The 20068-nt window shown below is 41.9% G+C and overlaps 2 protein-coding genes across 2 annotated transcripts in view; both read left to right on the top strand.

Annotated features, from left to right (window-relative positions):
• il17rd (interleukin 17 receptor D) overlaps positions 1–10985 on the top strand; it is a 94072-nt gene extending 83087 nt beyond the window's left edge. The window contains exon 11 of the mRNA XM_059944174.1: positions 7596–10985. Coding sequence (XP_059800157.1) covers positions 7596–7693 — 98 coding nt within the window. The 3' untranslated portion in view covers positions 7694–10985. The remainder of the gene's footprint in view (positions 1–7595) is intronic.
• A 2445-nt stretch (positions 10986–13430) lies between these two features.
• Positions 13431–20068, top strand: part of arhgef3 (Rho guanine nucleotide exchange factor (GEF) 3) — a 251673-nt gene continuing 245035 nt past the window's right edge. Inside the window, exon 1 of the mRNA XM_059944170.1 lies at positions 13431–14439. Coding sequence (XP_059800153.1) covers positions 14405–14439 — 35 coding nt within the window. The 5' untranslated portion in view covers positions 13431–14404. The remainder of the gene's footprint in view (positions 14440–20068) is intronic.

The following is a 20068-nucleotide window of genomic DNA, read 5'->3' as shown; positions in this document are numbered from 1 at the left end:
AGCGCGGGTCTAATGATAACCACCAATGAGAAACAGCTCGATCGTTTGCCTAGGGGATAATATATTGTCCGATGGAAATATAAAAGTCACTCAGTTCCTGCAGGCTTTGGGACCGCTGGGTTTTCACTTGTTGGAGAGAGAGAGTGATTTGTGAGAAAAGAAGCTTGCCCGGGTCTTTTATGAAGCAAATCCATTGAATCGGGAAAGTTGGTTCCCCGTTGTTAGTTCAAGAACATCGGTTCTGTGGTCCCGGCCACCGGCTCCCAAGCAAAAGGGAAACCGAACGCACGTGGCTTCCTTCCAATGGCTCCCCGCTACTACGGGATCGATAGCGTTTCTTCTGGTGCGTCTGAAGGGGTTGTTCCCCCAGACCCTCTTTTATACTTCCTCATGGGGTCTCAGATGTCAATCAGGTTGGGATGATGCAATCTCTCTCTCAACCAGCCCACTTTGCCCGAGGGCTTGCACGTAGCATAGTCTCCAATCCACAAACGTGGTCTCCAGGAGACAATGGTCAATGTCGCGTTAATTTGCATCACCGGGGAACGAGGCATCCGGCACGTCTCTCTCTCCCATTTCCTGGGTCTACTGACCCCCCCCCCCCACCCCCGCAACTAGTGCTCTTGCGATTCTCACAAAGGAGGGGGCTGCGGACATAACACCTCCCCTCTTAAAGGCGTTTTTTACCAGCGGTTAAAAACGGAGTTGTATAGAGTCTTACAGGATTTTAGAATCTAACACAATACACAAGCTTTTCTTTTTGCTACAGAGCAATACAGGTATACATTTAATTCAGCATCCAAACGGTTAACGATTACAGTGGCATTTCCTTCAATATTGTAACATCTTGTACCTTACTAAAGTCTTGTAGCATCAGACTTCAACTTAATAACAACCTATTTTTTTTCAGCAACAAAACTAAGGAGTTGTGATCTTCGCTTATGTGCATCTACAAAAGTTTATGTGAATACTAATCGTTTCGGTCGTTTTACTTAACCGGCAGGTCTCCAAGGGGCTGTCTTTATTATTCACAGGCTTTGGCGCAATCCCGTACAACCTGCTTTGCTGTTCAAAATGGCATCCCCATTAACCGTCGCCTCTTTTCCGGTGAGTTCCCCCGTGGGGAACTTGAGTAATTTGGTGTGGTAAACTCCCGCCCGCCTCTTTCATAGGGGTTATTTTATCAACACCGTGCCCCAAACTTAGACCATTTCCACCCAATTCTTTAATTTTACCCAGGTGGCTAGCCCTCTCGTCAGGATCCTTCAGGTTATTGGTTTTTAATTCGAACTCTTCGTTCAAGTAGCATTTTGAACTCAGCCTCGTCACACCCCATCCTGGCATAACAATAGAATGGGGGGCCCCGCTATCTCCCGGCTCACTCTGTAAGTGATCTGCCGGGTTTTAAATTTCTTCATTCGACTTGGGAACTACAGACTTTCCGTTTCCTTCAACAATAATTCTCATCTCCTCATTCTTAAATTCTGCATTAACTTTGAACACACCTTCGAGCACAAACACCTGGGAACTCTCACTTCCCACAGTTACCAAGGTTAACCCTTTTTCCACTGAACCAAGTCTATCTGACCCACAAGGACGGCCGCCCCGTTCCACTGAATCAAATACCTCAGACTTCTTCTGAGCTCTGTTACTAGGTTCAGAACCACGTGCATCCCCATCTTGGACACACTCAGACGGGACATTGGCCTCTTCCAGGCTTTCAATACCTTTTCATCTAGGGCTGCCCTCATTTCATTATCGGGAACACCTTTAGAAGTTTCAACTTCCTCAAACAGTTCTGCCAAACCAGACAGATCATCCATGTCCAACTCTGGACCTCTTAACCGCTCTTATCAGTTCCTCATCTTTATTTCCTGCCTCTAGGACCTTTCTCCTCACTAAGGGCAGATCTATCTCCGCTCCCTTACCCTCTTTCACTTTACTACTCTTCATTTTACCACCCTCTAAACCCTCGTGGTACAGGGTCGGTAGAAACGTCTCAGCCAAATCAAAACTGGCCAGATATAAACTGCTCTCGTTCTCAGCTGCCTTTCTCGACAGGCTGCGAGTGACCGCGCATGCGGGATAGATCTGGGACTCTAGGGGCGGGGCCACCGCACTCGCCGGTCGGCGGGTCGGCGTCATGGCTGCCCAAACCTTACCACCTGCTAAATCGTTACCGAGAAGGACGTCCGCGTCAGTTCTCGGGAACTCTGATGGCACCCCTATTTCAACGGGCCCAGACACCAGCTCACAATCCATAATGACCTCATGTAAGGCCACCATTTCTATTCTTTTGCTGATCCCCTCTACCGCTACTATGCCCGTTTTTCGACCAAATTCTAGTACCTTACTGCTGATCAACGACAGCTCAGCCCCCGTGTCTCTCCAGGTTCGTACGGGAATTGGTGGTTCCCCCTTCCTCAAAGACACGGTTCTGTGTGGCAGACAAGTCTCAGACCCTTCTCGTACTCTGTCTACCCGGGGCTCTCTTGTCGATTTACTGATTACCACGGCACATCCGATAGGGACGGCGGCTTTCCCTTTTCCTATCTCTTTCCTCGGAGCAAAGCATCGAGATGCAATATGCCCTCCCTTTCCACAATTAAAACAGGTCAAACCCGAAAACCTCTGGCCGTCTTGCCTTTCCCCCTCAACCTTACCGCTAGCTCCCTGTGGGGCCTCTGCCTCACTCGCCAGACTTTCTCGATTGTTCCCATGGTCTCTCTGGGAACTTTTATTTGAGGAAAACTTTGTCTTGTGGGTTAGGGCATATTCATCTGCGAACCTTGCAAATACTGAAATGGACTTATTCGGCTTCTCATTCAAATACATCCAGATGTCCTCCAAAACACAACCTTTAAATTCCTCAATCAAAAGTAACTCCCTGAGACGCCCATAATCCTCGTCCACTTTTTCCGCAGTGCACCAACAGTCCAAGAGCACACCCTTCTCATAGGCAAACTCGGTATACGTCTGATTCCACCCTTTTCGTAAATTTCTGAACTTTTGTCTATATGCTTCAGCTACTAGCTCGTAACCCCGGAGAATGGCTGCCTTGACTTGGTCATATTTCCCCTTCCCCCTCCGTGGACAACGCCGCATATGCCCGCTGGGCCTTCCCTCTTAACACACTTTGTAACAACGCCACCCACTGCTCTCTGGGCCACTTCTGATTCCCTGCCACCTTTTCAAAAAGCAAGAAATAACTATCAACATCCGTCTCCTCAAACGGGGGTACTAACCTCAACGCCCGACTGACATCAAACCGCTCCTCTCGGTTCGACCCCTGACTGCATTGCTCTTGCCTTAACTTCTCCGTCTCCAAGTCATGTTTCCTCTGTCTCTCTGCCTCCTTCTCCGTCTCGGCCCTTTCCTTCTCCTTCTCAGCTCTTTCCTTCTCCTTCTCAGCTGCTTCCAGCTCTTTTAGCTGAAGTTCATGCTCTCTTTCTTTCTCAGCCCTCTCTCTCTCGGCCCTTTCCTTCTCTGTTTCCAGCTGTTTTAACTTAACTTCATGTTCCCACCTTAATTTCTCCAACTCTAACTGAGCCGCCCCACTAGCTGGTACCTTTTCAGGGATATTTTCCAATACCTCAGCTGCAAACACCTCCTTCTCAATGTAATACTGAGTTATTGCCCTTCGCACCTCCTGTTTTTTCATTGACGAGGTTTAACCCCTTCGCCAAATGTACCAAGTCTGATTTGGTGACCGCCTCTAGCACTAGTTAGTGTTTCCTATAGTCGGGTTTCCTATAAATTCATCCACATCCATCTTTGCTGGTTTCCCGTCTGGCTGCCAGCGTAACCAGATCCAAGTTTGGACTTACAATCCCGATTCACTGGCCCTCCAATTTGGTATCAAATCACGAGACGAGATCCCCAAGTTGTTACGTACCCCGTAACTAGGTCACTTACCAGCAAAGATAGAGAGGTCCGTTGAAGTCTGATGGTACTATTTTTAAAAGTCTTTATTTATAAAGGGGCACAAAAAATAAGATTAATACAAACATTCAGATAATATACGTCGTCACTACTCAATCTAAAAGCACGGGTCTAATGATAACCATCAATAAGAAATAGCTCGATCGATTGTCTAGGGGATAATATATTGTCCGATGGAAATATAAAAGTCACTCAGTTCCTGCAGGCTTCAGCCTTTGGGACCACTGGATTTTCACTTGTTGGAGAGAGAGAGATTTGTGAGAAAAGAAACTTGCCCGGGTCTTTTATGAAGCAAATCCATTGAATCGGGAAAGTTGGTTCCCCGTTGTTAGTTCAAGAACATCGGTTCTGTGGTCCCGGCCACCGGCTCCCAAGCAAAAGGGAAACCGAACGCACGTGGCTTCCTTCCAATGGCTTCCCGCTACTACAGGATCGTTAGCGTTTCTTCTGGTGCGTCTGAAGGGGTTGTTCCCCCAGACCCTCTTTTATACTTCCTCACAGGGTCTCAGATGTCAATCAGGTTGGGATGATGCAATCTCTCTCTCTCAACCAGCCCACTTTGCCCAAGGGCTTGCACGTAGCATAGTCTCCAATCTACAAACGTGGTCTCCAGGATACAATGGTCAATGTCGCGTTAATTTGCATCACCGGAGAACGAGAACGAGGCATCCGGCACGTCTCTCTCCCATTTCCTGGGTCTACTGACCCCCCCCCCCCCTCCAACTAGTGCTCTTGCGATTCTCACAAAGGAGGGGGCTGCGGACATAACAATTTCCACCCACTGACTTCTGCCAAGTTAGAAATGTAGAGATGTCATTCCTAGTCCTCCTCGCTCAACCATGTTTATCTTCTGGCTATAATATCCCAGTCCGAAATATTAGTCATAAACATACGAGAAGCTGGAAAATTCACTAGGATCATCACCTCGGAATTGCACTGTGTACTCTTTCCTTTCCCTACCACCTTATTCTGGCTTCCTCCCACAAGATGAAGAATCTCGGCCTGAAACGTTACATATTTATTCTCCTCACTAGATGCTGCATGACCTGCTGAGTTCTCCAGCATTTTGTGTGTGTTGCTGTGTATCATCAATGCCCTAATTTTCTCTGCTTTGCCTATTATACATCTAGCATTAAAATAAATGCAGTTTCATGTATCATACCTCCCTCTCTCCCAGCCTAGCCTGTAGCTGTCCTATCTACTGAACTTGCTTTACTTTTTATATTATCCTTAACACTTCCATCCGTTACACAATTGCTTAGAATCTCACTTCTCTGTCAGACCAGTTTAAATTGTTCTGTGGAATACCAGCAAATTTCCCTGCCAGTATATTGGTGACTCTCCAGTTTAGTTGCAATCTAACCCTCTTCTACACATCCCACTGGTCCTGGAAGAGGTCCTAATGAAAGCACATATTTTTAACCTAACGCCCTAAATTCTCATTGAAGGAACTCATCTCTCTGCCTCTGTTTGGGACCAATAGGGAATATAATCTCTGGCTGCTCACCTTCTTCATACAGAATGTTCTGTCCCACTGAGATACATGCTCAACTTTGGTATCAGGGAGGCAACACACCTATCTGGAGCCCTTCTTGTAAAAACACCTCTGCGTACCCCTGACTAATTAGTTCTCCATTGCTATTACTCATCTGGACTTTGCCCTATCCTGAGTTATAGCAGAGCTGGCTGTAATGCCACCGATCATCCCGGAGAGGCCATTCTCCCAACAGTATCCAAACTGATAGATGTATTTAGGAGAGAGACAGCTGCAGGAGACTCTGATGCTACCTGCCACCCGCTCGTGGCAGTCACCCATCCACCTGACTGAAGCTCTAGTGTGACTTCCTCCCTAAAACTTTGCTTCAGTGAATCCATTTGCTGCTCTAGTCAATCAATCCATGCTGTCTGACAAGACCTGTGGCTGGACATGATGCCTGCAAATGTGGTGTTGTTTGTAATGATATAAACACAGTACTTACAATGGCACGTGCTTAATTTCAAAGAATCATGATTGGTTAAATATGAGGCATTGTAATCTCTATCAGTACTCAAGTCTTATCAAACTTCTTAATCCTCACTAATATTAAAATTTGATATTTTTAACTTTTCATTGCTCTTTTATGCTACAATCAGCAAGTCTTGTGCTTAAAAAGTGAAAACGTTTTTTTTAAAAATAAAAAGCTTTTCAGATAATCAGATTTCCTCACTAACAAGCTTTTGAGTTAATGAGATCCTTATGTTATTTTATTGCACATTGCTGAGAAGCTACATAAATTTGAATTAAAAAGGTAATCTTTTAAACATATGTTCTTTTTCTCTGCAGTTTACCCCAAATTTTTCTCCACCATCACCACGCCTCACCTCCCATCCCCAGCCCTTACCATTTCAATGAATTACATTTTCTCAGTCTTGGGCAAAGTACCCGCTATCATGTCTTCGATCTGCACAGCTCATTAAGATCCATTCTCTTTGGGGTAATTATTCCCTACAAAACACAGTAGATCTGCCTGCACTGTAAGGATCAATATTGGTTAATGAGTTCTGTGGTTACTAATGAGGGATGGCTGTGAAGCTATACAAATAATATATTGTCAGTTATTTAAGTTATTACAATTTTAAAATTGTTTTGTATCCTAAATAATACAAAGGCTAGATTATAAAAGGTAAATTATTAACATTGGTAAACTTCCTGCTCCTGCTGACTAATCCTTTCCTTACAATGGTCAAGTTCAAATGTTGAACATTAAGAAAATGAGGTAAGTGTCTTCTTAATGGGAGCATTACATAACCCTGGGCAACTCACAATAAGAAAGTCCATTCTGCTAAACTAATACCATCTTTGATAGCGAGAAAGTTTCTCGAGTGTGATATGAAGCCATTCAGCCCTACATACTTGTGCTAGCTCACTGGAACTGTTACCAGCTTGGGTCCATTTCACTATTTTTGTATCTTCTATCTATTTCCACAAAAGGTTATTATATCACAACATATTGCAGCTTCAGTTAGGAATGCAATTTCTTTTTCTTTTGGAGGGGAACCCCGCCCCCCCCCCAAAAAAAGCTTAGTACTTTTTGTAAAGGAGGAAGAGTAACTATGCAGAATAACTGTGCATTGTACAATAAGTTAAATTGATTGGTAGGGTATTTCAACTGTAGAGGTCAAAGGAAAATACCATTTGGAGTCTGGAATTTTGGGCCATCTGTGGTTGTTAATCAGTGGGGATTTTGGATTATCCTGCTAACTAATTTTAAACCTAGAGGTTTCATCAATGGGTTTAAAGTATCTCAGTAAGAGTATCACTGAGGGTTGGGTGTCGGCAGCAGGTGTGTTACTTGTGGTTTCTTATATAAACACTGTAAAAATACTCGAACAAGCTACAGTATTAAGTTCTGGCATTGCTGCCCCCTCCCTCTGCATTATGTCCATATTATGCCTATTACTCATCAGATTGTAAAACAAGAAAAGGTCGCTCTTTGTTCTGTGCTAAGCCCCTGAGCAGATTATATTAAAGGCCTGATTTGGATTCGGATCTGATCATTTAAGTAAAAGGCTAGGGGTAGATATTCTTCCTTCTCATATAAATACAGAATGTTGATGGCTTCTTGAAGTGCCATTTAATTGTAACTGCTCGCACAACTTCTTTCTACCTACAGGGGAAGATGATCTGCCTGTTCTCCCAACAAAGTCAACTGTATCTGGAGTGTGTAAGATGGAAGCAGACAGACATGTAGCTGGTGCAGTAACCCTATAACATTATGTATCACGGGGGATGCATTGCCACTTTACCTCTTCAACTTTACATCCACGAACAAACCATGCATTGGCAACTTTTCAACCACGTCGTGATCTTAATGTACAAAAAAGATGAGTCCTCTGTACACTTAACTCACTACAATGTTTAAAAAAAAACTTACTGATATGCATTGAAGAAATATTGATTTAATACACCGTCCTTTCAGACTGAGTAGGATCGGAGTTTGATTGCAGAGTTTAAAATATCATTGTGTTGTCTCAAATGTTCTTTTAAATGCATAATAAGTGATATTTAATTCTGTATATTGATTAGGGCCATCACGTATCTTAATATAGTGATCACTGTGATCAGTGGAGAGCCATATGTTTAATTGAAGGTTTTCATTTGCCACTATTTAAATCTGTTTCACAAGCTTATTTATATGTCAGCTTAGGGAATAAAACAATGGCAAGTTTTGTGAAATCTCTTATTGATCTGATAATGCCCATTAGGTGGAGGCTATATTTAACAGCTAGGTTTAGATCAGCATTGGACAAATACCTATTTATAGATAATGTATGTTGCAGATAATTGCACTACTATGCCTGCTGGGGAGGTGTAATTGAAATTTTATTTGGACCAATAATTTAAAACACCAACTGCCTTCAATTGATCTCCTGCTCAAATCTATATTCTGATTTGACATTAAGATTTAATACATTTTGAACTTCATCCAGTTTTACAATGTTTGATGTGGTTTATGGCTAAGCAGAATGAAGTTTAGATTTTAACAAATGTTTATTGTAGAATTTTAAGTTGAATGATTGTAAATAGTTTTCAGATGTGTAATGTATTAACTTCCAAATCTAATTAAAGGGGCAGTTCTTTGTATGTGGATGTTAACCATTCAAAAATTTGTTAGAATAACTCCAACTGCAACACTTCCCTGCTTTTGTCTCTAATTACACTTCGCTTCCCATTTTAAATCCACTTTTCTGTGCACCAGGAGGTGGAAGTGGTAGCTTCAATGGCATTAAAAAAGAAGGACTTGGAGTTTATTAATGTATCGGGGTGGGTGGGGAAAAATTCCCTTCTGTAATAATGAAAGTGCACATTTTAATTTGAACCCCCACATTTGAAAAAGGGGGAACTCTGTACCAGATTTATCCCGTAACAAAAATAGCTTTTTTTCTGTTTGCCTTTAATATTTGTTTTCCATGGGAAGTTATATTTTGTAATTGATATGTTCATTAACAAATGAAATTCGTGATGATTTATTCTAAATTACCATCTTCAGTTGTGGCAGTCATTGTGACCACGATGTTATCTGGATAATACAATTTACATTTTGTAAGAATAACTACTTACAGTATTTGGAGATGCACTGTAATTTACTTAAAGAGATGCCTCTCTTAATAGTTAATGGTATCAGTTTTGTGCAGTCTCTTTGCCTTTTTCGTTCATGACCTGAAATCTGGTGTACATTTGTATGGATACCAGGTACCTATTCCAGCCAAAGCTAACCTACATTGGCTCTCCCAGCAGTTACCATTACAAAGACACAAAGTGGTTACAAGAGTTGAGTGTTTGTTTCGTCTCCATGGCCCAAGTCCTGTCCATTAAGCCGCTTAATACGAACTGGAGGTCAGATCTAGTCCTAAATACAGAGACTCCTTGAGATATTGCAATGCATTGTTTATTAAAGAAATGACATAACACTATATTTAAATACATTTTCAGCTAGTGACATTTTTGAGGACCAAAGTTTATTTTAGTGTAGGTCTGCAGTAAATCTAGAAGAAATTTGTAGGAGCTGGGATTTTTGTCGTCTTGATTATGTTGACATTCTGAGGGATGGGTTCACTACTCTATTAGACCAAGTGCCTGAGACATCAATACAGTGAAGTATCCTGTAGTGTTAAACATCATTTTGTATTGTAGGAATTTTGAACACTGCATTGTCATTGCTTCTATAAGCTAATAAGCCAAAAGTCTTGCTTTGTTAATTTCCATATGGCATTACTTAATATGCCCTCGTACTTAGTTTTGCAGACCATCTTTGTGATGTAATTTTGATTATTATAAAAGACCTTGTAGAGTGCCTTTATAAACTTATAATTACCTGATGCATTTTGTATTTTAAGAGCTATAAATTAAGGTGAGTGAGAGAATTCTCTACCTTTTGTCTTTTTTGTACTGAAATCTTAAAAATAAAAAAAGTAAACAAAACACAAGATTGTTTCCTAATAATCATTCTTTCATTGGCCATTTTTGTAATCTGTTAGTTTGTGAATGCAGAATAACTGACTCAGCTGTTTCTTCAATATGAATTTTATATTGTAAATGACAGGTTTTCAGTATTCGTTAAATCTCATTGTGTTGTATACTGCCATAACCGGCATAAGTTTCATATCAAAGTTTTAGAATAGTTTTGATGTTAGCCCTATGAGATTATGAGTAAATTGGTTTCTAGACCATTCCTGACTGTTCATTTAACATGCATGTAGCTTGTATTTTAGTTACCTTGCATTTATTTGTGGAGGGGAAAACTTAATTGGCAAATGTAAAGACTGCCTGTCCTGGCAATGATCTAGCAAACCAGTCAAGGTTGCTGTGTGTTTTAAAGGTACTTTACTTGGAGTCACATTCTGGTAATACAGACACATTTGATCAAATTTACTGTGTAGGCTGGGTGAGGTCAGTTTCTTTTTATCTAGGGCATTAGTTTAAGGTTAGGAATGCAATAAAACATAATTTCTTACTGTTGACTACAACTACAGTTGCAGATCATGAATAACATTGGCGATGGATGTAGACAATGTCCAATAATCACAGTTCTATACCATTGAAGGTGACTGACGAATAGAAGGAGAGTCAATGAGGGTAACAATAGGTTGATTTTGGCAGATGAACACGTGGCTGAGAAACTGGTGCAGGGGGCAGGGTTTCAGATTTCTGGATCATTGGGATCTCTTCTGGGGAAGGTATGACCTGTGCAAAAGAGATATTAGACTGCTGGAAAATTATGACAGAGGGGTAGTAATGGGGGACAAGGAAATGGCACTAGCCATTTGGAAGCTAATGGAAAATGGAAACTTAAGTATTTTGTATCAGTCTTTGTTATGGAAGAAACTTGGAGTGTGTCAGAAGTTCAAGAATGTCGGGACAGAAGTGAGTTATTACTAAGGAGAAGGTGCTTGGGAAACTGAAAGGTCTGAAGGTGGATAAATCACCTGGACACCTGAAGTGTTCTAGAAAAGGTAGCTGAGGGGATTGTTGAGGCATTAGTAATGATCTTCCAGGAATCACAAGTTTCTGGCATGGTTCCAGAGGACTGTAAAATTGCAAATGTCTTCAAAAAGGGAGGGAGGTAGAAGAAAATAAATTTAAGGCAGTTAATTTGGACTCAGTGGTTGGGGAAATGTTAAGGAGTCGATTGCTAAGGAGTACTTGGAGGCACATGATCAAATAGGCAAAGTCAGCAGGATTTCCTTAAGGGAAGATCCCGCCTACATATTTGTTGGAATTCTTTGAGTAAATAACAATAAGGATAAACAAAGGAGTATTGGTAGATGTTGTGTACTTGGATTCAATGGTATGTTTCAGCTCTAGCAGTGGAGTGTATGAATACAATCCAGATCGCCTTAATAGATACTTCATAAAGAAAATTTATTGTGCCTTTACCCTTCATTTAATCAAGAGTGGATGACAAATCACAGATACTAATCTGTACCAACAAGGACAATGAAAGCTAGATGGATTACATCTATTCAAATTGAACTCAAATATTCAAATTGCAGAAAAGCAGCCTGGCCAAAGAGCAACAATAGATTAGAACACAGCTCATTTAAAAATAAATTTTGACAATAAAAGCAAGAATGGAGCCAATTTGACAGTTTATACCAATTGGAATTACTTGCACTGTGGTAGTACATCTTGGGGCATTCTGGAGTTTGGAGTTCAATTCTGGTACAAGGAATTCAAGGAATATATATTCCTCCCTGTGAACTACGTGGGTTGTCTCTGAGAGCTCCAGTTTCTTCCCACAGTCCAAAAACGTACTGGTTAGCAGATTAATTGGTTGTTGCAAATTGTTCTGTGACTAGGCTGGTGTTAAATGGGTGGGTTGCAGGGTGGTGGTGGAAGGGCCTGTTCTGCACTGGTATTTCTAAATAAATAAACAAGCTTGCTAGCTCACTTAAAATATCATTTGGTATTGAGAAGAACCACAAAGGGAAGCAGAGAAAATGTATGAACAAAAATAAAAATCCACCTACTGTGAAAATTTTTTTTTTTTGTGAAATTAACATGTTTCAAAACACTTTCAGCCACATGAATGGTTCCTCTTTCCTGGCTAGTTGTGTCAGGAAGTTCCTGATTACAGGTAGCTGTACAACTCATTGATTGGTTTCCTAACTAGCAGCCAAGTGTGATACTATATATATAAAAAAAATGGAACCATTCCTCATTCGTGAATCATAGCTAAAAGAGAAGAAATTAACCCATGATTTTCACAGGTATCATCTGTACATCTCTTTTACTGGATTTCCAGTCATATTGTTTCCTGGCCAATATTTTACTTTCCGCCCCCTCCCTAGTGAAATACTTGAAACAACAAAAAGGTCTGGGGGTAATTGTCCATTAAAATTAGGATTCTTACCTGGCTGCCTTGCTCTGTACTGTATATTAAACAAAATCTGTCAGTGGAGAACTGGATGAACTATATGATAGTGTCAGCAAAAACTACAGAAATTTAAATCATTCTCAAACACTGCACAAATGGAAAATTATATAATACAATTTTGAATGGTCCTGGGGTAAACACGAGTTCCTCTCTCAACCCCAGAATAAACAAATTATTCCTCAGTCAGGCCTACGAATGAAAATTGCGAGGGCAAGCACACCAATCTCAAGCTCACCAGAGTCCTCGAGGAAGGAACGAGTCATTCTTGGCCAGATGGGATCATGAACCAGGGCCAAGTAAGGTACATTTTTTAAAAAAAGTTTCCTCCAAGGTCAGAGAGGAACTGAATGAAGCCTTGGCCTTCTGCTCTAGAATTCTTAGTTCCCTATCAACAGACAGACTCTCATCCTCCTGGCCTTATCTCTTAGTGCAAGCGGTTGATTCTTTTGGTTTCAGATGATTTTTACAGCTGGGCTGCTACTTCCTGTCAACTACCCAGGGCTATGGTCAGGAAACTGGCAAGGAGAACGCAGTCACTGCCCTGCTCTTAAGATTCACCAGGTCTGTTTGCTGAGCTGCTTTGACTTTCCTACCCTGGGATAAAAGCTGTTTGCACAGTTTTGGATGCATTGGTCCTACTGACTGGAGCATGAGCTATTTGTTTCTTTATATAAACAGTTCTTTTAATTCAATTTATTAATATAAATATAATGTACTAAATTTAAGTAAGCCAGAATTCTTCACATTCTGTCAAGTTTATAGTTGACTAACATACAAACTAGGAACCAAATAACTGAAGCAGCCAAGTTATACGGAATATATCTGTTTATGTGTCCAGCTGCAGTTCTTCAAAATGGACATCTCTACTTCAGTAAGTACCTACCCACTGTGGACATTTTCAGTTCTTACAAACCCTATCTTATTGCTGGTTATAACAGTATCACAAACAAACAAAAATGCCCAGAGAGTGTCCTGTAGCTGTGTAATTCACAATGAGGTAATTGAAAAATGTATCCCACACCCAATGTACTGGAACCTCAAGACAGAACAAGACAAGTCCAAGGCTCTGGGGAATTTGCTGAAAGCGGTGCATGAGTGAGTAACTTTACTGGCAGGGTAGGCGAACTAGTGTCAGCATCCTGTCTCAGGCCAACACCCACCACACTGAGGCCCTAATTACACTCCATTTATTGGCTCTGATATGAATCAATATGGTTTACATTCCACATACTCCGCTCCTGATGATCTGCTCCGCATTCAGTGCTACGGCGCTGCGGCCCTTCTCGAAAAACGGAACATGTTTGTTCAGTCAAAGAGAGTGAACCTATGCTTTCAGATGCTTGTCACGTTAACTCGCCATCCCAGTCCCACTTTCCAGCGCTTTATTAAGTTTGCAAGATCACCGACTTTAACCCAGCCATAGATTCAGAAATTCCCGCATTTCAAGGCTCGCGACTGTCTGTATTTATTATCAGTACGGATTATTGCGGATAATCCCTCAGTACAGAATCTTCTAGGCAGTCCTGGGTGATTTAAAAGGTAATTATTATCATGAGTAGCGGTAATGATATTAAAGTGACAACGCCAGTCTCGACCAGGAAAAAGGCGATTGGCTAATCGCCCTGCAAATCAAACCGCGCCGCACTGAAGGTGACAGATAATTTTATGCAAATGATTTGAATAATATTCAACTCTCCACCTTTCAGTGCATCTTTCTGGATGAATTACTTTACTGCCCGACGTAGTTTACTTTCTATCACGAGTGCCATTCATCAGTAGTGTCGGTTTCGCGAGGGACTCGCCTGTGTTTGCGGTAGATTCCCGGATCTTCGTGGGATCAACTTGTGAATGAAGAGCGGCAGTGGGCGGGCCCGGGCCGTCGGACCAATACCGAGCCGCGGCTTCGGGAAAGTTGGCGAAAACACGGGGCCGCGGTCTCGTCGGAAGTTTGTGCGCGGCCGCGGCTCGGCGAGAGCGGAGTCGGTGTTGCTGAAGCCCCTGGGGATTATCCGAGTCGCTGACGGAGCCTCTCTACGACCCGCCACATGCAAACTGTAAACTCGAAGCATGCCACCGCCAGGTAGTTCTCTCCGTCTTAGTGTCATGTATTAAAGGGCAGCTCAGCGACTCTACCTGTCAGGGCGGAGTGCAGTCATCCCGCAGCGAGTCTGTGGGACTTTGGGTGGCGACGGGAGGGCCCCTCCGACCCTGTTCTCTACCCAGTGATCAGCTGTATCATATGACCCGCCCGGACCGGGGAAAGGCATCATGCGGACACTGGCTGGGGCTTAAGTAATAGTCGCTATTAGCTGAAATTTAGTCCTTTGGCCAATTCTATCAGGAACAGATTTATGTTCCCAGTAACTGCGTCGTTTTAAACTGGAAAATTCAATATCGGAAATAGTTTACTCGAGTTTGTTTCTACAGACCCTGCAGTGTTGATTTTCGTTTATATTTCATATTCTTTGAGCCATACCGAAACACATGGCTACCCTACCTCTCCGTTAAAGGGACCGCGTCTTGTGTTAAGCATCAAGGACGCCCGCGGTTTGGCGCGACGACTCTTCCTTGCTTTCACACCTGACGAGTCGAAATGGAAAGGTCACAGAAAGGGTAGAATTGGTGATACTTTAACTGGGAGATGCCAAAAGTAATGTTTGTCAAAGATATCTGGCGAGCAAGAGGAAGTGAATACTGCTTATTGAGGATGACCAATATTTGAAAGTTAAATTTCACGACGCATGCCGGTGATAATAAGCCTGATACTGACCCGTCTAAAATTAACTTGTATTAATCATAATGAGATAAAAAGGCGTCTTAAGATCTCACCCGCACTCGGTGTGACACTTTGCCCAAGGTCGCAATACTGTGATGGAACAACTGCTACAAACCGAGAACGAAGCTTTAGCTAGTATGACTTCCTTTCTTCTATGCATTCTGTCAAGAGTAAACATTGATTTGCTTCCACTTGGCTCTGGGTTGTGAAGTTTTGGTACGACCTGTACAGGATCTTCATTCACTGCCCGGGGTGGGGGTCGGATCTGAGGGGACAGTAACATGGTGGAGTCTAATCTCCTGTTTTCACTTGGCCCCGAGTGGAAGAGCCTCTGTCCAGTACCGCCTTCGATGTTCCTTCTCTATTTCTCAGTGGTCATGGGTTGGGGATTCCCACGAATTGGTTGGGAAGGTTAATTTTTTTCCCCCCAAAGTAACTGTGAAACTACTCTTGAAATATTTTCCCCGGTCCTCCCAGAGAGTTTGTTTTCTGCTGTGATGAGTCAAATGCTTGGTTTGGAGTCTGGTACTAGGCACGTGAATGGCGTAGGCCCACTCATTGCAGAATATAATTAAATCTCCGAGTTGGCCTGTTGCTAGAAATCCAAGCAACACGTACAAAATGCTGGAGCAACTCTGCAGACCCGGCAGCATCTATGGAAAGGAGTAAAATTAAGATAAGTAGTGCAAAAAACAGAAATTTAAACATAAAAGTAGTGAGGTAGTGTAAATGGGTTCAATGTCCATTTAGAAACTGGATGTCAGTGGGGTAAAAGCTGTTCCTAACTCGCTGAGTGTGAGTCTTCAGGCTTCTGTACCTCCTTCCTGATGGTAACAATGAGAAGAGGGCATGTTCTGGGTGGTGGGCATCCTTAATAATGGACCTTCTTGAGGTGCCGCTTCTTGAAGATGTCTTGGATACTAAGGAGGCTGGTACCCATGATGGAGCTGACTCTGTAGCTTACTTCGATTCTGTGCCTTAGCCTGTACAGAAGCCTGAAGACACACATTCAGCGCTTCAGGATCAGCTGCTTTCCCTCAGCCATTCGAGTTTTAGATGGACATTGAGCCCATGAACACAACCTCACTACGTTTTTATTTGTTTTTTTTTGCACTACTTATTTTAATTTAACCATTCAATAGACATATATTTACTATAATGTGTTTTTTCCCTCTATTTATTTATCATATATTTCATCGTACTGCTGCCATAAAGTTAACAACTTCCCCGGACGTAGGCCGGTGATATTAAATTTGATTTTGATGCTGATTCTGTGGACAGTACTTTGACTAAAAGTCACATTCCCAGAAGTGATGACAGCGCACTTGAGGTGGCAACACAATGGTGACCAGATGCTGCAGCTAGTGGAGCACATGTTTTCACTGGTACAGAATCTATAATATTATAGTCAATATCATAAGAATAGATATTGACAAGTTAGAAGGAGCATGGTTGGTAGCTGTCTTGGCTGAGAATGGTGTGATCTTGAAGGATGTAAAATATTTAAGTAGCACCATTTTAAAGAAGAACTGAAGCCTACCTCATAGTGGGTAATTATAACCATATTACATAAACATGGTGCTGCTCCCTACAACATAGACTGTTCTTCATATGGCTATAACATGCTTTGTGATGCCCTGTAGCCATAAATGACACTATATAAAGACCAATTTCTTGTCCCTCATCTGCTCGTGGTGCAAAATTGCACTTCTCAGAAGAGATGATTAACAGAACAAATTACAAGTTTCTACTAAGAATCTTCCATTTAAAAATCCAAGGCATTTCTAAAATGAGCCTGTGTTTAGTCAGTTGATCTTACTAAATGGACAAATGTAGTATTGAATGTAAATTTTAATTGTTTATTAGATTGCTAATGTCTGGTTGAAAGAATATTTTAAAAAATTGGTTTGAATGTAAAGGAAGTTGAAGAGTAATGTCAAGCACCAATTGCAAAATGCTGCAAATGTTGGAACCCCAGTCTAAAATTAGGACATTCTGCAAACAATTAAGGCAGGTACCATGTCTATAGAGAGGCTTGATCTTTCTGAATATTGATCTTTAGTCAGAACAAATCACTGGAATGTATTGCCTTACTTTTTTCAAAATAGTGAATGGATTGAAAGTAATAATTTCTACCTGATATTAGATTGTAACTTTTTTATATAATCTGATCAGAATCGTGTTTAATATCACCGGCATATGTCATGACATTTGTTAACTTTGCAGCAGCAGTACAATCCAATACATGCTAATGTAGGGAAAAAGCTATGAATTACAGTGTGTGTGTGTGTGTATATATGTGTGTGTATGTGTATATATATATACACACACACTCACATATATATATATATATATATATACATACATATAATTAAATAAGTAGTGCAAAAACAGAAATAAAAAAACTGTGAGGTAGTATTGAAGGATTCAATATCCATTTAGAAATTTTTTTGGCAGAGGGGAAGAAGCTGCTTCTGAGTCGTTGAATGTGTTCCTTTTGCTTTTGAACCTCTTTCCTGATGGTAACAATGAGAAGAGGGCATGTTCTGGGTGATGGGCGTCCTTAATGATGGATGTTTTTGAGGTGCTGCACCTTGAAGATGTCTTGGATACTTAATGGAGTTGGGTACCCAGGATGGAGGTGACTAATTTACAACTCCGCAGCTTACTTTGACTCTGTGCGTTAGCCACCGCCATTCTCTCCCACCCCATACCAGGCGATGATGTAGCCAGTCAGAATGCTCTCCATGCTACACCTATAGAAATTTGTGAGTGTTTTGGGTAACATACCTATCTCCTTAAACTCACAATGAAATATTGTCACGGTCTTGCCACCTTTATAACTGCATTGTTATGTTGGGACCAGGTTAGGTCCTTGGAGATACTAACACCTGGAAACTTGAAATTGCTCTTTCTCTCTACTTCTGACCACCCCCCCCCCCCATGAGGACTGGTGTGTGTTCCCTCGTCTTGCCCTTTCTGAAATCCACAGTCAGGTCTTTGGTTTTACTGATATTGAGTGCAAGGTTGTTGCTGTGACACAACTCAACTAGCTGGTATATCTTGCTCCTGTACACCCTCTTGTCACCATCTGAGATTCTGCCAACATTGGTTGTATCATCAGCAAATCTATAGATTGTATTTGACCTGTGCCTAGCCACGTAGTCATGGGTGTAGAGAGAGTAGAACAGTGGGCTAAGCACACTCCCTGAGGTGCACCAGTGTTGGTTGTCAGCAAGGTGGAGATGTTATTTCCAATCTGTATAGATTGTGGTCTTCCAGTTAGGAAGTCAAGGATCAAGGTGCAGAGATCCAGGTTCTAGAGCTTTTCGATCAGAAAGGTAGGAATAATTGTGTTAAACGCTGAGTTGCAGTCAATAAACAGAATCCTGACATTGTGTTGTCCAGGTGATTCAGGGTTGCATGGAGAGACAATGTGATCGTGTTATCTGTAGACCTATTGTGGTGTTAGGCCAATTGTAGTGGGTTCAGGTCCTTGCACAGGCAGGAGTTGATTCTAGCCATGACCAACCTCTCAAAGCATTTCATCGCCGTAGACGAACGTGCTACTGGATAATAGTTGGTAAGGCAGCTCACAGTGCTCTTCTAGGGCACTGGTATAATTGTTGCCCTTTAGAAATAGGTGGGAACTCCCAACTGTAGCAAAGTCTCAATGGCTCAGTGGCAGCACGGTAGCATATTGGTTAGCATGACACTTTACAGTAGCAGCACCACAGCTTCAATTCCCGCCACTGCCCGTAAGGAGTTTGTATGTTTTCCACGTGACTGCCTGAGTTTCCTCTGGGTGCTTCAGTTTCCTCCCACAGTCCAAAGATGTACCGATTGGGAGGTTCATTGGTCATTGTAAGTTGTCCTGTGATTAGGCCAGGGTTAAATTGGGAGATTGCTGGGCGGCATAGCTCAAGGGCAATAAGGGCCTATTCCGCGTTGTATCTCAGTAAATAAATAAAAGAGATGTACTGGTTATTATGTCTGGTTTGAGGCAAAGTTGATATGTTGATCTTGGCCAGGAACTTGCAATAATACAATAGCTAGGCATAAAATTTCATTTCCTTGTGTTGGCAGGGAAATCCTTGCAAAAGCTGCCAACTTTATATTTTTGGAATATTTTTGAAGGTTTCATCAGTTTTGATTACTGGAATAGATCTGTACTGTGACTGTTGGAACTGTATTGTTTTAATTGCAATGAACTTGTTTGGGTTGTGTGGCACAGTAGGTCGTGTCATTGACCCGAGGAAATCTGCAGATGCTGGAGATCCAAAGCAACGCACACAAGATGCTGGAGGGACTCAGCAGGCCAGGCAGCGTCTATGGAAAAGAGTAAACAGTCGATGTTTCAGGCCATCTTTTTTTCAGAACTGGGAAGGAAGGGGAGAAGTCGAGTCGTGTCATTGCCTCAGTTTCAACCACCTGTGTTTGACTCTGATCTCTGCTGCTGTCTCTATGTGTAGTCTTCTCTATTCCTCCATTACTTGGCTGCTCTGGATTTCATTTTGCATACTGAATACTAAGTTAAGGGGCAACTTCCTACAGTTAATTATGTAGATGAGTGGCAAGAGACTCAGTAAATAATTAATTGGCATCCCAAAAAAAATAGAACATGGAAAAATAAGTGGCTTGGTGGGATTGCTATGAGAACTAACTTTGGCTTGGTAAGCCAAATGGCATGCTACGTTGTAAGAATGTGTGAGGAAAATTGCCTTGTGTTTAATCTGTAAAATGTCATCATCTAATAGATGAATAATTTGCTTTTATCTGGGTTGCATGAAGGAAAATAATTTCTCGGTATCCGGCACTCAGATTTTCTCCTTGATAAGCTGGAAAATTAGTTCTGCTATGTAGTCAAGGAAGGAGAGAGAGTTCTAGGTGAAGTGAAAGGATTGTCGGGACTGAGCAGCACGAAGAACCGCTT

Source organism: Hypanus sabinus, chromosome 19, assembly GCF_030144855.1.
Source record: "Hypanus sabinus isolate sHypSab1 chromosome 19, sHypSab1.hap1, whole genome shotgun sequence".
In the NCBI taxonomy this organism is placed as follows: domain Eukaryota; kingdom Metazoa; phylum Chordata; class Chondrichthyes; order Myliobatiformes; family Dasyatidae; genus Hypanus; species Hypanus sabinus.
The sequence above is the reverse complement of the archived record's forward strand: the minus strand, read 5'-3'. Positions and strand labels throughout refer to the sequence as shown.